This window comes from Lampris incognitus, chromosome 5 (assembly GCF_029633865.1).
Source record: "Lampris incognitus isolate fLamInc1 chromosome 5, fLamInc1.hap2, whole genome shotgun sequence".
In the NCBI taxonomy this organism is placed as follows: domain Eukaryota; kingdom Metazoa; phylum Chordata; class Actinopteri; order Lampriformes; family Lampridae; genus Lampris; species Lampris incognitus.
Genome location: NC_079215.1, coordinates 27,399,138 through 27,415,287, shown reverse-complemented (window position 1 = coordinate 27,415,287; position 16,150 = coordinate 27,399,138). Strand labels below are relative to the sequence as shown.

The 16,150-nt window shown below is 42.5% G+C and overlaps 1 protein-coding gene across 1 annotated transcript in view; it reads right to left on the bottom strand.

The window, feature by feature from the left end:
* slc2a15b (solute carrier family 2 member 15b) overlaps positions 1-15,535 on the bottom strand; it is a 21,547-nt gene extending 6,012 nt beyond the window's left edge. The window contains exons 1-10 of the mRNA XM_056280452.1: positions 15,491-15,535; positions 12,872-12,970; positions 6,858-7,018; positions 6,328-6,452; positions 5,867-6,012; positions 4,326-4,458; positions 3,741-3,928; positions 1,894-2,004; positions 621-722; positions 176-251 (exon numbers count right to left, since the gene is read on the bottom strand). Of these exons, the coding sequence (XP_056136427.1) occupies positions 176-251; positions 621-722; positions 1,894-2,004; positions 3,741-3,928; positions 4,326-4,458; positions 5,867-6,012; positions 6,328-6,452; positions 6,858-7,018; positions 12,872-12,970; positions 15,491-15,535 (1,186 nt within the window). The remainder of the gene's footprint in view (positions 1-175; positions 252-620; positions 723-1,893; positions 2,005-3,740; positions 3,929-4,325; positions 4,459-5,866; positions 6,013-6,327; positions 6,453-6,857; positions 7,019-12,871; positions 12,971-15,490) is intronic.
* Between the last annotated feature and the right edge of the window lie 615 nt (positions 15,536-16,150).

Below are 16,150 nucleotides of genomic sequence, written 5' to 3'. Positions count from 1 at the left end.
TTACACAGTTGTTGCTAAAGCTACACGTCTGCATTAAACCTCTTTTTGAATGGTCCCTCTGTTAGACCAACGTATGTCTCTATAGATATATATATCTATATATCTATATATATATATATATATAGATATATATAGATATATATATATATCAAGTAATACAGTTAGTGTGTCATACCTGGCCCTATGCAGAAGCCAGCGATGATCCCCACCACACAGGCCACACTTACGTAGCGCAACTCAGGAATATCAGCCTGAGTTTAGTTGAAGAAAAGCAATAGTCAGTCACCAGATATTCAGCACAACAAGGTATACACACACACCAAAGAACGAAATCGCCGATTTTAGATTCATAATGTAATGTTATTAACCAATCTGCAGAAATGTAACTGACATGTGTTTAGAGGACTCGGGGCAATGCCTCACATTTGGTCAACAGACAGGCCATTCAGAGCCTTGGGAGCTTATTCGTGTAAACTGGCCCCATTATATCACTAGGTATTAACCAAAGATAATTTCATTGTGAAATAACTTATTAATGTCAAAGGATTATGAATTTATCATGCAATAAAGTTGTCATGCTCTCTGTCTAGATCCACAATACATCTGGATGGCACTGTTACCTGCAAGAGGAAACAAAGGGTGATTCCCCCGCAGCAGAATCCCATGAAGGTGAAGCCCCCAATCATCAGAGATCTCCTGCCCAGACGTTCAATAGTAAAACACTGGGGTAGGGACATAAGAGCAGGATCTGTTTTATGTGACCACCAGAATGAGACAAACATTAAGCTATACCTGGAAAGGATGTCTCGTCATTCTCTAATCGCAAATAACGATCCAATTCCATGCTTACTGAAGTTTGTACCATTACACAGCACACAACCAACAATACTAAGAACCTCAATCTCATGTAATACTTAGTAGCTTAGTTAGCTTAGCCATATTCAAGATCCTGCAGAAGGATGGCTATTCTATCTGCTCTTCGTTTTATGGAAGGAAACTCAATAGGACAAGAGCCCACCTACAACAAGTATCACACTTATTTTTATTCTGACAGGACAATATTTTTTTTTGTGGATTCCCCCCCCCTTTTCTCCCCAATTACCCCACTCTTCCGAGCTGTCCTAGTCTCTGCTCCACCCCCTCTGCCGATCCTGGGGGGGCTGCAGACTACCACATGCCTCCTCCGATACATGTGGAGTCACCAGACGCTTCTTAGCTGACAGTGAGGAGTTTCGCCAGGGGGATGTAGCACGTGGGAGGATCACGCTATTCCCCCCCAGTTCCCCCTCCCCCTCGAACAGGTACCCTAACCGACCAGAGGAGGTGCTAGTGCAGCGACCAGGACACATACCCACATCTGGCTTCCCACCTGCAGACATGACCAATTGTGTCTGTAGGAACGCCTGACCAAGCCGGAGGTAGCACGAGGATTGGATCCTGCTATCCCTGTGTTGGCAGGCAACGCAATAGACCGCTATGCTACCCGGACGCCCTCCTGATAGCACAAATTTGTGGTAAATTCAGACGTGATACTGACTCATTATCATTCACCAGTCTTTATCTTTTCACTTTAGCATATTTCAACCCAGGTGAAAAAATAACATACTTAAATTATACTTTTTAAAGAACGTACTAAGTACACTTCCATGTTCTTTGTTCTTTTTTTGTCGCCTTCAAGTATACTAAAGTGTACTCAACTACTCCTTGAGTACAACTTCAGTTGTTAATGACATCTATTTCGAAGTACACTTTTTAAAAGTACATTTTAAGAATACTCTAAATTAAGCACAAAAAGTAAAAGTATACTTGTACTAACTTTAGTATACTTAGATTATATTTCTAATACACTAAAGTATACTACTTTTTGTCCTGGGCAAGGTAATGTCTGCGTACCCCAATCAATCCAGAGATGACTTCAACGGCACCAGTTCCAACAGTTGTGTACTGGATCTGTGGCCCGGGGATCCCAGCATTAGCAAATATGTTGTTTGTGTAGAACCAGATCTGAAATTAACAGTTGAAAGGAAGTCCATGAGGAAATGTGGGACTAAATCCAAAGTGATGAAAATATTCTTTTATTTTGTTTTTTTCCCTTCAAAATGACTATGTCAAAGTTGCTGGTGTAAAATAGTGACAATTTGTGCGTTATGGAACATCCACCTTAGGCAACCTATGCCGGTGACTGGCGTTGCTCATTTGGTGCTAGCGTGCGATTCATCAGAGCAATCATTATCATCAGACTAACCATCGTTCCTGTATTTGCCGTACAACATTTCATCAGACCGACTTCTGACAAGTGCCCTCTTTGAAATGAATGTGTGTTCTCATTAATCACACTTTGCTAACGCACCATCCATCATCAGCTATGTAGTGTGGACGAAATCAGATTTGGTGCAGCTAAACGCTGTCTAGTTGATTTAGCAACCGTCCATATAGCATGTCACCACCATTTCCAGTGTGAAATATGTTCAAACAAATGTGCATGCACACACACACACACACACACACACACACAAACACACACACACAGAAGCACAAATACTCTCGCAATAACTGAAAAAAGAAAATCCAAACACGACTTGGGAAAGGTTGTTATACTGTTTTAAATCTTCATAACTCTTCTCATAATAAGTAAAATAAAAATCAGCCTCAAAGCAGAGCTCCTATGTTGATACTGTTATATGAAAGCTGAATTAGTACACTGACATCCTTCTCTCAAACAACAGATGAGACAAAAATAAAGAAAAGAAAAAAGAAACAACATGGAGACTGCAGTGGGTATTTGCAGATTGACTCAGGTTCATTTGAGCTTTGTTTCGGTACATTAGTGACAATTTGCAAACCAGATAACAGCCTCATATCTCTGTACAATCACTCGGGGTACTTTAACTTAAAGCCTGCACATCTCACAGGTATAGGATCACCACGATTGTGTGGCGACGTCTTTGCTTTCTGAACGTCTCAGCTTCTTTGTCTTCATTTCTTTAAACTGCCTTCCTTCTAGATTTATGAAGCAATACATCAAAAAATAACACAAGAGGGATTTAGGAAACAATGGAATGGGGGGGGGTGTGAGTGCTGTGAAAGCAATATCATTTGTGGATTTTCACTTACGATCTAAAAAAAAAAGGCACTTTGATGCCGTCATTCCCTGTGCATTATAAGCTGTCTGGGAGGGTTCATATCTGGAATAGTTACTGTACAATGGTAAAACACAGCATGGCGCACCCATGTGCATGTCTTCTGCTTGTATCCACATAGAGTACTGTGTATTCTATGGGCGGAAGGTGTTTGTGTGCCGTGGGGGGGGGCTGTCCATGTAGACCGATGCTAAGTGTAGACTGGGAGATAATGAGGCGTGGTCCTGTTGCCCCCTGCTTAGCCACTCAGTGGCTGTATGTGAGACGGTGATGTATGGATAAGAGGTGGTGCAGACGGAACAAGCACAACTGGGGACATGGGAACTGTGGGAACATACTCTCTCACTTTAGTGGGAAAACCTGCATCAATGTTAGCTTTTTCACATGAAAAATGCACATTGAAGCATCCACAAACAGACACAAATGCTCACACACACACACACACACACACACACACACACACACACACGCACACGCACACACACACACACACACACACACGCACACGCACACACACACACACACACAAAATCAATTTTTCCTGGTCTTCAGTGCTCACACACAAACAGACATGCACACACACCCTCAGATCCTGCTCACCGCGTCAATGCCGGACAGCTGCATCCCAATGTTGACCACCACAATCGTGATGACTTGCCATCGTACACAGCAGTCTCTGAGCAGGGCCACGACAGACACGGTATGAAGAGAGGACAGAGAGCGCTGTTCTTCCAACATCTCCTCAATCTCGGCCTGGATATTCGCTTTAGAACGATACCGCTTCAGAGCTACAAGGGGGACGAAAACGGTAAAAGTAATCTGATATTCGCTGATGACGCTTAAATGTCAGTCATCATTTGGAGTAAAAGATTTATTTCCCTCATCTTGCCTTATGGCGCTGCCCCTTGATAGCAAAACTGACATTTACTTTCTCCTTGTGAGAGGGGAGACAGACAGACAGACAGACAGACAGACAGACAGACAGACAGACAGACAGACAGACAGACAGACAGACAGACAGACAGACAGACAGACAGACAGACAGACGTCTAGATATCTTTTTAACAGTAAAGGGGTCTATGTGCAAACTCCATTCCTTCTCTATCAGACCATGCATTGTCTATGTCTAGTTGGAAAATAAAGCACAAATGAAACCACGGAAGGGGAAAGAGTCTGTTTTCCAACCTGTGATAGTGGCATGCATGTTCCTTTTCTCTATCAAAAGGTAACGTGGACTCTCTGGAAATAATGGCAGCAGCATCAGCTGGAAGAAGGTAGGAATCACCACGAGAGAGAGGAGCATGGGCCAGTTCTCCTCCTGTGTGGAAAGCCATGCAAAAAAAAGGCTGTGTAACTTGCAACAAACGGGGTCAATTCCCTTTATGCAGATCTACTCACAACCCCGATTTCTTATAGCGTAGTAATCTGGGTAGCACAGATACCTGCAAGTATTAGCCACGTGAGCTTTTAAAAAATAATAGTTTTAAGTTCATAGTAACTTGGTAAGTAGAATTTTATCTAAACCATGATTTCAAAATGCTTCACGGTGCAATACTAATATGCTGAATACTGAAATACCAAACACTGAAACACAGAAAACAATAGTCAACATAAGACAAGTTATAAAACACACTAAGAATTATACTCAAGAGCCTGACCATGCAATGGATTGTATGAGATTAAAATAATTTTACAATGAATCTTAAAATGCACTAAAAGCCAGTGAGGAGAGACCAAAACAAGAATCATGTGTGACCTACAGTGTGTCTGTCCTGTGTTATTATGGGCCAGCTGGAGACGAGTCACAGCCACTTTACTAGGGCATGTGAATTGTGAAAGAAAGGGAGGGGGTAGGGAAGTATGTAAGCAGGCCTGTCTGTCTGCCTGACTGTCTTTCTATTTGCCTGCCTGACTGTCTGCCTATCTGAATGTCTGTCTGTCTGTCTGTCTGTCTACCTACCTGTCTGCCTGACTGTCAGGTTGCCTGTCTGCCTATCTGAATGTCTGTCTGTCTGCCTGACTGTCAGTTTGCCTGTCTGCCTTTCTGAAAGTCTACCTATCTGAAAGGCTGTCTGTCTGTCTGCCTGCCTGCCTATCTGAATGTCTGTCTGTCTGTCTGTCTGTCTGTCTGTCTGTCTGTCTGTCTGTCTGTCTGTCTGTCTGCTGTCTGCCTGACTCTGCTGTCTGCCCGTCAGTCTGCCTGACTGTCTGTCTGTCTGTCTGCCTGACTTTCTGTTTCCCTGCCTTCCTGTCTGCCTATCTGGATGTCTGTCTGCCTGCCTGTCTGCCTATCTGAATGTCTGTCTGTCCACCTGACTGTCTTTTTGTGTGTCTGCCTACCTATCTGAATGTTTGTCTGTCTGTCTGTCTGCCTGACTGAATTTCTGCCCGCCTGATCTGTCTGTCTATCTATCTGCCTGCCTGCCTGCTTGCCTGTCTGTCTGTCTGTGTCTTGCTTAATGAGAATTTGTGAAATGCTCTTACATATTCTTTTGAGAGTCAGTAGTAAAATCAACAGTGAAGTACTAACACCATGTGCTCGTCATTATTGTTAAATAATTGTTAATCAATAACAGTACATGTTACACAGTAAATGGCTGTGATTACAAAATTTTATACAGTTCTTTGGAAAAAATAATATTTAGATGAAATTGATTTGAAAGTTGGGTTTCGGACCTATCCTAGGGTAAAACTGTGATGAATTTGGAAAGCAACAACGCTAGTACCTTTCCCAATAGCTCATGGAGTCCTAGGACCTGAGCAATGAAGACCCCAAGACAAATGTGGATGCTGGGTACAAGACCCAAGAAACCTCGCAGGTTCTTGGGGGCGATTTCACCCAGGTACATAGGCACTACACTAAGGCAAATACCTGTTGAAAAGAGGCAAGAAAAATGTTTATTGGACAGTCACGGTGAAAGATTAGCAAAGCTAAGATTCATGTTTCACTGCGACCATCAAACTTTATGCAGAATGAATGGCAAGTAAAAATTTTCTCTTGCCAAATCATCCCAAAATGATGCAAACATCCATTTTATCATGCTTCAAACATTTTCCAGTGATTTGCGCTTACATTTTGGTCGTGAAAACTGTATGAGCCAAATATTCAGTGTGCACACAATGGAAAAAGGGTGAAAATAGCAGATGCAAGGCTCAATTAAGGGGTGTAAATATCGAACAGACCCACCTGAATGTATCCCTATGATAAATCTTCCAGTAATGACCATGAAAGGGTAGCCACATGCTCTGCTGAAGCCCATAAGAAGTCCTGCTACAAACACCAGCACGGAGGATTTAACCAGCGTCCCTTTCCTAGTATGTGCATACATGATGAGCCTTGGTAACTCAACTTGATTTAGGAACAAGAAACATCTTGGACACAGCAATGATAGTGGTGGTGAAAAGGATGCTTACATGGGTCAGTGGTGCATGCTGCTGGCATGTCACAAAGAAACACAGACAGGCACATGCATGGAATTAAAACATGCAGAGCACACACACACACACACACGCACGCACGCACGCACGCACGCACGCACACACACACACACACACACACACACACACACACACACACACACACACACACACAACTATTCACCTTCCCCTGCATCAACCCCATGTCCCAACACCAATGCATACACATACATACAGACACAAAAGCGAACACATGCACAAGGTACGTGTACAACCCATCCTCTATAAACAGTAACTTACCTTCCATATTTGGTAACGAGGGTGCCCACCACAAGAGACCCGACCATCCCTCCAATGGCGAAGATAGACACCGTTACGGAGTACATGATAGTGACCTCCCTCTCACTGAGACTCCAATTGTATCGCTCTATCATGGACTGGTTGTAAAAGTCTTTAATGTACTGATGAAGAGAATGAATGGACAAATTAGTTTTAGTGTAGATAACTTCAACAAATCTCCAAGCTCAAATATGCTACCTTAAAGAGAAGAGTTTTGCATTTATGAATTTTAGTGTCCATAAACACATTTGTGATTATTAGATACACTATTAGTCCCCTTTCTGAAACATCCAATTCTGATTTTACCCGGGAGATTCAATGTGCCAGTTTTTGAAAAGACAATGTGAGGTTCTAGAGGTGTTCCAGTGTCACAGGTCTGGAAGTGCTGAGTGTGAATGGGGCTGCATCATGTGATAAAAGATTGAAGGGTGCAAGTTTCTCTTCATGCACCAGACTAACCGAGGGTAAATGGTTTCGGGGGGACATGAGTTTGGTTACCCCCACACCATGAAGATCAAAATGATATATGCAGAATGGTAACACAAATGAAAGGAAAAACGTGAATGCTTGACCCCTGCAGTGAGGGGGTCCGGGGGCTCTGTTATGCTGTGGGGGGCATTTTCCTGCCATGGTTTGGGTCCACTTGTCCCCTTAGAGGGAGGGGTCACTGCAAATCAATATAAAGTTATTCTGAGTGATCACCTTTATCCTATGATGAAACATCTCTATCCTGATGGGCGTGGTCTCTTCCAGGATGATAATGCCCCCATCCACAGGGCACAAGGGGGTCACTGAATGGTTTGATGAGGATTAAAATGATGTAAAGGGCATCCAGGTGGTGTGGCGGTCTATTCCATTGCCTACCAACATGGGGATTGCTCGTTCGAATCACCGTGTTACTTCTGGCTTGGTCGGGCGTCCCTACAGACACAACTGGCCATGTCTGCAGGTGGGAAGCTGGTTGTGGGCATGTGTCCTGGTCGCTGCACCAGCGCCTCCTCTGGTTGGTTGGGGTGCCTGTTCGGGGGCAGGGGAATAGCGTGATCCTCCCACACGCTACGTTCCCCTGGTGAAACTCCTCACTGTCACTGTCAGGGGAAAAGAAGCTGCTGGTGACTCCACATGTATCGGAGGGGGCATGTGGTAGTCTGCAGCCCTCCCTGGATCGGAAGAGGGGGGGAAGCAGTGACCGGGATGGCTCAGAAGAGTGGGGTAATTGGCTGGATACAATTGGGGAGAAAAAGGGGGAACCCCCCCCCCCAAAAAAGAAAATGATGTAAATCATATGTTATGGCCTTCAGTCACCAGATCTCAACCCAGTTGAACACCTATGGGAGATTTTGGACCGATGTGTTAGACAGCGCTCTCCACCACCATCATCAAAACACCAAATGAGGGACTATCTTTAAGAAGAATTTTGTCCATCCCTCCAGTAGAGTTCAGAGACTTGTAAAATCTATGACAAGGAGCACTGAAGATGTTCTGGAGGCTCGTGGTGGACCAACACCTCACTAAGACACTTTCTTTTAATCTGTCACCCGTCTGTGTATAATTTGTGAGTTGCTTTGTCCTTACCATTTGGCACTAAAATCTATAAGTACAAAGAAGACATGTCTTTGAATTCAGTTCATGTTATTCTTCAGGTGAAAAGCCTCCAATGAGAATACATCCATCCATCCATCCATCCATCCATCCATTCATTCATTATCCAAACTGCATATGGAAAATCCATTTCATTAAATTTAAGGGACATGAGAGTGGTTGACATTATTTCAAAGACCTCTAATTTATTTATCTATTCAGGGGAAAATAGGTTACGTTATATTGATAGATGGGGGGGGGATGAGTTTTGGTTTCTATTTCCATGATGGATAAATATGAGCCAGTGTAAACCTAGCATTGTCTTTGACTTCTCTTGCAGTGTTTTACCTGATCTGCATGGCTTATGGTCCTTTTGATGATTTATGAAACGGTCATTTAGTCCTTTGGAAGAAACATAAGCTGCTGACAGAACGCACTGACAAATATTACTTGATTGGCTTGCGGTTATCTTTGAAATGTCAGTCAAGGTCAGCCAATTCATAAATATGTTGATATAGTGCGACAGCAATAATTACATAATGTGTGTAGTTCTGTGCATCATTTAATTTAACGTTTAACAGCGTGCGTCTGCGCACCATATAAAGTAACACTGCGGGGGCTGTGGACTCTACAATATAAAACTCATCTAAGTCGAGTCTTTATACCCTGATGAATTACTAATGACAAATTTAAATAAGTGTGTCCATCCAGGATATAAGTGGAGACCAAATCTAATTACATGGTTAGTACTGAATATTGGCAACAAACTAATCAATGTCCAACACAGTGTCCGGATTTAATGAGATTAACCATTTGGATCATCCTGGAGCTCCACAGATCTATGATAAATGACCGTTTATTGTAGGAAAGTGATGGCCCAATGGACGAGCCCATAGACAATGTGCTGATAATACACTGGTAAAGTTACCAATATATTACACATTGGTTATACGATGTTTCCCCTAACTGATCATGCACTAGTAGATGTGCATTCAATTTCCGTGTGTGATAAATAACATGCAGCCTGTTTTCACAGCCTTTTTTAGATGTATTCGCCACTCATTTCATCAAAGAAGGCTGAATCAGTTCATCGGGATACAATGTTTATTGTTTAATGTTTCATCGCGATGAAATGTATCCGTCAATAAATGTTGTATCCATATGAACTGATTCAACCCTCTTTGATTTTCTTACCTGGATTATTGAGCATATATCAAGACACTACTAATTTCAGTTTTCTCGTTTTTTCTCATCAGTTTTAAAAACAGTATGTTGACAAATAAACCAGCCATGCAAACATTTACAAGAGGCTACAATGCCATCTCAGTTCTTCCTTCATATCGCCTTGGTCAGAGGCACAGACAGGAGTATTAACCATAACATACATGTATTTTGATGATGGGAGGAAACCCACACGGACACGGGGAGAACATTCAAACTCCACACACGGCCTGGGATTCGAACCCAGGACCTTCTTGCTGTGAGGCAACAGTGCTAGCCACCGTGCTCCCTAGTGTCTAGCACTTCCTTCCGTCTCGTTTACCCCTTGCTGTCTGGAAGATATTTCCACCTTGCCGGCGTATACTTTGTCCGGCATAAATATTTTACAGCGTGCATAACACACAGTGGCATAAATATGCTATCGCTAATGGATTCTATCTGTGGGATGCTGATCTCATCCCATGACAGGAAGACACAGGCCCAAACCTTTTATGACTCGTTTCTATTTCGGCGTAATACAAAAGATAAATGAAGGACACTGTCTGACCAAAATCTAATTGTAAGTCTCCAGTTTCAAAGTGGTGATGGGGGGGGGGGGGTAACTGATATCAGATGACAGTCTGTATTCAACAATGCACCCTACAGACACCAGTGATCATTGAAGTCACATGGGTCAAGTAGCCCAACATGTAGTATTTTCTTGTGTTTGTCACGACATGACAATATTAACAGAAACTTTATAACGGGTCAACTTTCTTCATCTAGATAAGGAAAGTTGCCGTTTCAGCCTTCTGTGGTCTGTACTTTTGAAGAATTTTAAAGTTAAAGTAATTTGGGATCTCCGCAAACATGACCGGAACAGAAAGACCGACAGCTTTAGGCTGGCAAAATAATGTTTCTTTCTGTTTTCCTTATCTACCCATCCTTCTTCGATCCCATACAGCAGTCATCCTTTTAATGTTCAATCGGTTAGTTGAGACGAGTCAGAGACATTAGCGGAGCTGTGACGTATAGTAGCGACTAATGTGAACGTAAATTAGCATGAAACACAGAGTTACACCATTTACTCACTGTTTATTAGTTTCTTTATGCCTGTGTTGCTGTGTGGGCCGAATATACCTTGAAAGAGGTTGTGTTATGTGGTACCCAGGGATAGATATGTGTCATCATGAGATAAATCATACGGGGAACTCCTCGAGGGGCCCCAAGTCTCGGGTTTGGGTTTGGCAAGAACCAAGGGGCCAATCATGTCAGACTTCGTTTTTCTTCTTTGTCTTGTGACAGAAACTTACCAGTTATCCTTTAACCTAATGTATCCTTTAACCTAATGCACCCAGGCACTATGTCTCTATCTAGCCTTCTGTACTCCACGGATCCTCAGCACAAACATCTTTTGTAACTGACCTGTCCTTGACGTACCCAGACAACATGCCACCTGCCATGATTCAAACCGACTCTGACCAGCCTGCTCCAGGTACAGCCAGGTACGGGCATCCTGTTTATCAGCTAGCTGCCTGCAACCTCCCCTATAAAGCATACACATTCCGACCCCTCATCATCAGACCTCGCAGATTGCCTAACTATTCTGTGTCTGATCCTTTTTGCAGAAAGCTCATTAAATTTCTATTTAATCTATTATACCAGCAAGAATCCTTATTTTCAGATTTCCACCACAATAGACACCGAGCTCCTCTCTCCTCAGTGACACAACTCCTGTTGACTTCCGTGTCAAGCTATTTCTCTCCAATATATTGCATACAATATATTTTAATCCTCAATCCATCAGTGTTTTGTGAGTTATTTCATGATTACCGAGTGTTTGCAGGCAATTTCCATGATGCCATTCCCATGAGTTGTGGACGTTTTTATTTTTATTTTTTTCAGGAGAGAAGGCACCTAGCTGTACCTAAGCTATGGCACATTAGTGTTGCTGAGGACTCAGCGAGTCTGTATGAACAGCGATCAGTAAATACAGAGGCTCAAACTTGGAGGAGATTGAGCATCATGACATCACATGTAACCTGACCAGACAGTAAAACAGATCACGCTCATCTTGCTTGACTAAAGCAAACAAAGAGGCAAGTCAAATGACTAGGTTCACGTAGCAGCAGTTGGTTACACCATGCTTACAGCACTGATTTCTGAGAACAAAACTGTGCCCTGAAAATTTGCAGCTTGTCAAGTAGATGCGGGTCAACTTTAAGATAGATGCCACTGGTGTGGGTTTGTTTTTTACTGTACGTCGATATGAATATGAGCATCATATTGGCACACGTTAGCCAGCAGCAGTTTGCAATGTCCTTAAATAAGGAGGAAGTGACAGTGGAGGAGAAGTTGAGCGTCTGCTCTTTAACTGTAAACTATTGTAACTGTAAACTGTAGACTGGTGACGCTTCTTGGATTGTAATTTTCTAGAAATCAGCCGCCGTTTCCTAGGGCTGTTTTTCCACTAAAATGACTATCCAAGCATGGTAAATGCATAACACTAGCACAAAGTGAGCACTTCCAAACAATGTCCCTTTTGTCCATTTAAAATATCTTGCCAAAGGGCTGTAGCTGAAAATTAGCTAGCTAACTAACACTGGCACATATACAGAAATGTTGATTTGATGCGCGTTGTCCTTATAAAAAAAAAAAAGGTTTGCGATCATCGTGTTCACATTGACAAAGAAAACACATTCTGAAGTGTGGCTGACCTCGGCCAAGAACTCATGTCTCATAGTTATCCAAAGGAATTGAATCGAGTGCAACTGGACTTCCTTTGGATAACCATGACCTGGATGAATGAGAACATTCACAGTCATGTCTCATAGCTCACAAAGGTCATGAAGTGCTACACCAAAGCAGATTGAGCAAATTAAATGCACAGGCATCACGTCACACAAGCAGAGGTACTGATAAAATAGCTTAACATATTGCAGCCTGATGATTTGACGCACTTCTCCACATGACTTCTGTGTGTCATTACAAAATACCAGCCAATTATTTTCATTTGCATCAGAATCTTAAATTATGGCTTCTAATGTGTCAACATAAATGAGCAGTGGGTAACATTAGGGCCTATAATTCAACACCCTGGCAATGATATTTATCTAAAAACATGATATGCATTTCACTGCTTGTGATGCTAATGCTGTTAACAGTGAGAACAGGCATACAGTCGTGACACAAACCTGTGCCGGAGAGTTAACCACTGCCAGATTGAAGCCATATAGCAAGGAGCTGCCAAATGAGGCGAGGAGAGCCACGGCCAGTAGCGATTTTGTAAGATCCTGAGGAGAGGAGGAGAGAGGACATGCAAAGAGACAGTCATGAAACTTGCAATACAATGTTTATGGTGCAGAGCCCTGTCAGCTACACTGCAAATAATGCCTCACAGAGGAAACACCCTGGGTCCAAGACCAGAGGAATTGCATGTAGCTCAATCTAAAACAAGAAATCCCAATAAAACAAAAATTAAGGTGCTACGTCAAAGCTTTATTTTATCTTTATGTTATGCCAAATGGCTAGAAGCTTCTTGGGTTTTCCCAAACAAAATAGGAGAAGAGCTTACAGTGAACATGTCAACATAAGCAGCTTTCTAAAAATCTATAGCAAACCTCTTACTAATAAACTGACCTGGATTTTTACAACCCACACACAAAACTAAAGCTGCTTAGGTGTCCGCTAGTTGAGGTGTGCACCTTAAACATCTATAAGGCAAAGAGGTAACGATCATTGAAAAGTAACTCTCTGCAAATAAGTTGTCCAGATAATACTCCCTGCCAGAAAAATGCATTCAATGCATATGTTAACATTGAAAAACAAATGTTTGTGCTTATTTTCCTTGACATGGTAGACTTGTCTGCAGCCTAAGTAAATCAATAAGTCACACATAGCATGTGTGTAGGCTTGTGACTGGACTGTGTACTGTACAGGCTTAGGTCTGCAACAGCACATGACCGGATCAAAACAAAACAAAAAAAACCTGAAGGAGACCAGTGGCTGGATGCAGGCCAGAGGGGCTAACCTGCACAGTTAGCTCTGAGGAAACCACTGAGAGACTGAATTAGTGCGATTGAACCCAGTTATTAGTTTGTACCGGCCAAACACAAGCATTAACTACAGCCACAATAGCTCAACTTGTTTTTAACTCTCTGAGCTGATGTTGCAGTTTGAGAGAATGCAAAACTAATGTCTCAAACATTGCACAGGTAAAGTTTTGGTTGTGAATATGTGTTAAGTGTCAGCTGGGTAAAATAGAAATGCTGACGTCACGACCGGCCACCAACCATCTTTAAAGGCAGCAGGTAGAGGACTCTGTAGCTGGACTTGCTTCTATACAAATTTCTGGCACACCCATCTTAACTCATTCAAAATGAAGTCAGTGTTTCAAAGGGGACTGGCCATACCACTATACGTGTAAAAGCAAACGTTTGCACTGAGACAGGAACAATAAAATCAGGGATGCCTTGGAAAAAGCTAATCTAGGCACTGAGCCTGGCCAGCAGAAGAATTTCACATGTGAAAATGCCTGATGGTGAACTATGCTTTCAACTTGGAGTCAGGCATAATGCTATTCACATGATTTATTGCATCGGTCCTAAGCATCTTATGTCTTTTACATGTGCCATTGAAAACTTTTTGTCAGATATAATTTAGGCTGTTATTAGAATGAATTAGGTATATGTGTCTTGAGGACCCCTTGACAACAGAACCCTGTCCTGTCTAAGGGTCTGATCCAGTAGGTGTCATTATGCTTGGTTTTGTGCCTTTTGTGCGATAAACGATGAATCATTTCCAGCATTTTTGAGTTAGTAGTACAAGTCAGAACACATCTGACACTTATCCTAGGCCCCTTAATGCTGTATGTAATTCTCTATGTAGATTTGTTTTGAGGCGCTCATACAGAACTCACCATTGCTTCATGTATGAATCACTTAATTTGTTGCAACTTAAATCTAGAAGGCACTTTCATCGAGTTCAGTTCATCTTCAAATGTGTTTACTTAAATTGTCCATCCTATTCAAAACAGTTTCTGGTTCCGTGGAGATCTTCATATCCACTCAGACATACGCAATGTCCCCAGAATTTCCAAAGAAGCAGAATTGCAGGTCATTCCAATACAAAGCTCCATCCAACTGGAAAAACCTTCCTCTTTTTCTGAGATCTATCAAACTCATTCTGCTGATTCTGGGCATCTTTATTTTCTCATCCTAAAACAGCCTGTTTATGCTTTTAATTTGTGTGCACTTGAAGACAAACCACTTCAATTGTGCTTTTTTTGTGGTGTAACTGATTCACTATCCGGGTCACTGTATCCATTGTTTCCTGTTTTGGGGACAGGGGGTGTGGGTGGGAGAGGATGAGCGAGTTGTCTGTATCTGTGTATGTGCAGTGTACGTTTGTGTAATGCTGTTTTTTTGTTTGTATGTGTTTTATAAGTTTGCATTTGTCTATAGGACCCCCTTGAAAATGAGATGCCACATCTCAAGGGGCCATCCTCCAATAAATTCCAACACTGAAACCAAAGTCTCATCCTGTTCAGGTGAAAAGCTTGATATGCACATGAAACAACCGCAGCATGGTCAGACGTTGACCCTTCAGGTTAAAACTCATCTGGTATGGCAGTACATGGATGCTGATTATCAGAAACATTATTTACTGATATGCAGTCAACATCTATCTGTATGCATAATTTATTCAGAAAACCTTTCATCTTTGGGAAAATATTCCTTAGGGCTAAATGTAAAAAAGTTTCAAAAACAAGGTCAAATCAAACGTCAGCTAACAAGTCGTAGGGGAACACTTACCACCTTGGATTTGGCATCGTTGGCGCATAATATTTCCTCCGCCATCTAAGTCATTAAAAAAACAAAGAAGAGGTCTCTCCTTCACAGCAAAGAGATCCGTGTTGCAGAGTGAAGGGGACGGCTCATCCACGAGACTCTTTATAGCTGGGCCCCTTTTGCATATCCATTTGTGCAGTCATACTGCTGCGTGAGGAAACAGGCGTGCTATATCGCTTGTGGGCGGACTTGAGAGTTGTATGAAAGGAACAAGCTCCAACCACAAGACACACTCAGCCTGGGGGGGAGCGAGGGGGGGAGGGCACAACAAAACATAACCCAACCCTCCCACTCACACAGCTGTGAGGGGGTTGTCCCCCCTGACGGACACGGCGATCATGTGAGACTGTTTACCTTTGCTAGAGGATCTTAATTTATTACTGTACACGGTTTTTTTATTCTGCCGTTTTATGCAAATGAGGCTCGTTGCTGGTCACAGAGTCAGTGCTAAGAGTGTTGTAGCTGCTATGTAAATAATTACAATTTTGTGTAAATAATTACATTTACGTTGTCCTCAACGGTGTTACGGGGATGATGGTGAAAAACTCGGGAGTGCCGAGGAGGTGGCGTTTGCGCACCATTTAAAAAGGTGTCTCAGAAGGCGCATGCGCTGAACTCCCCGCC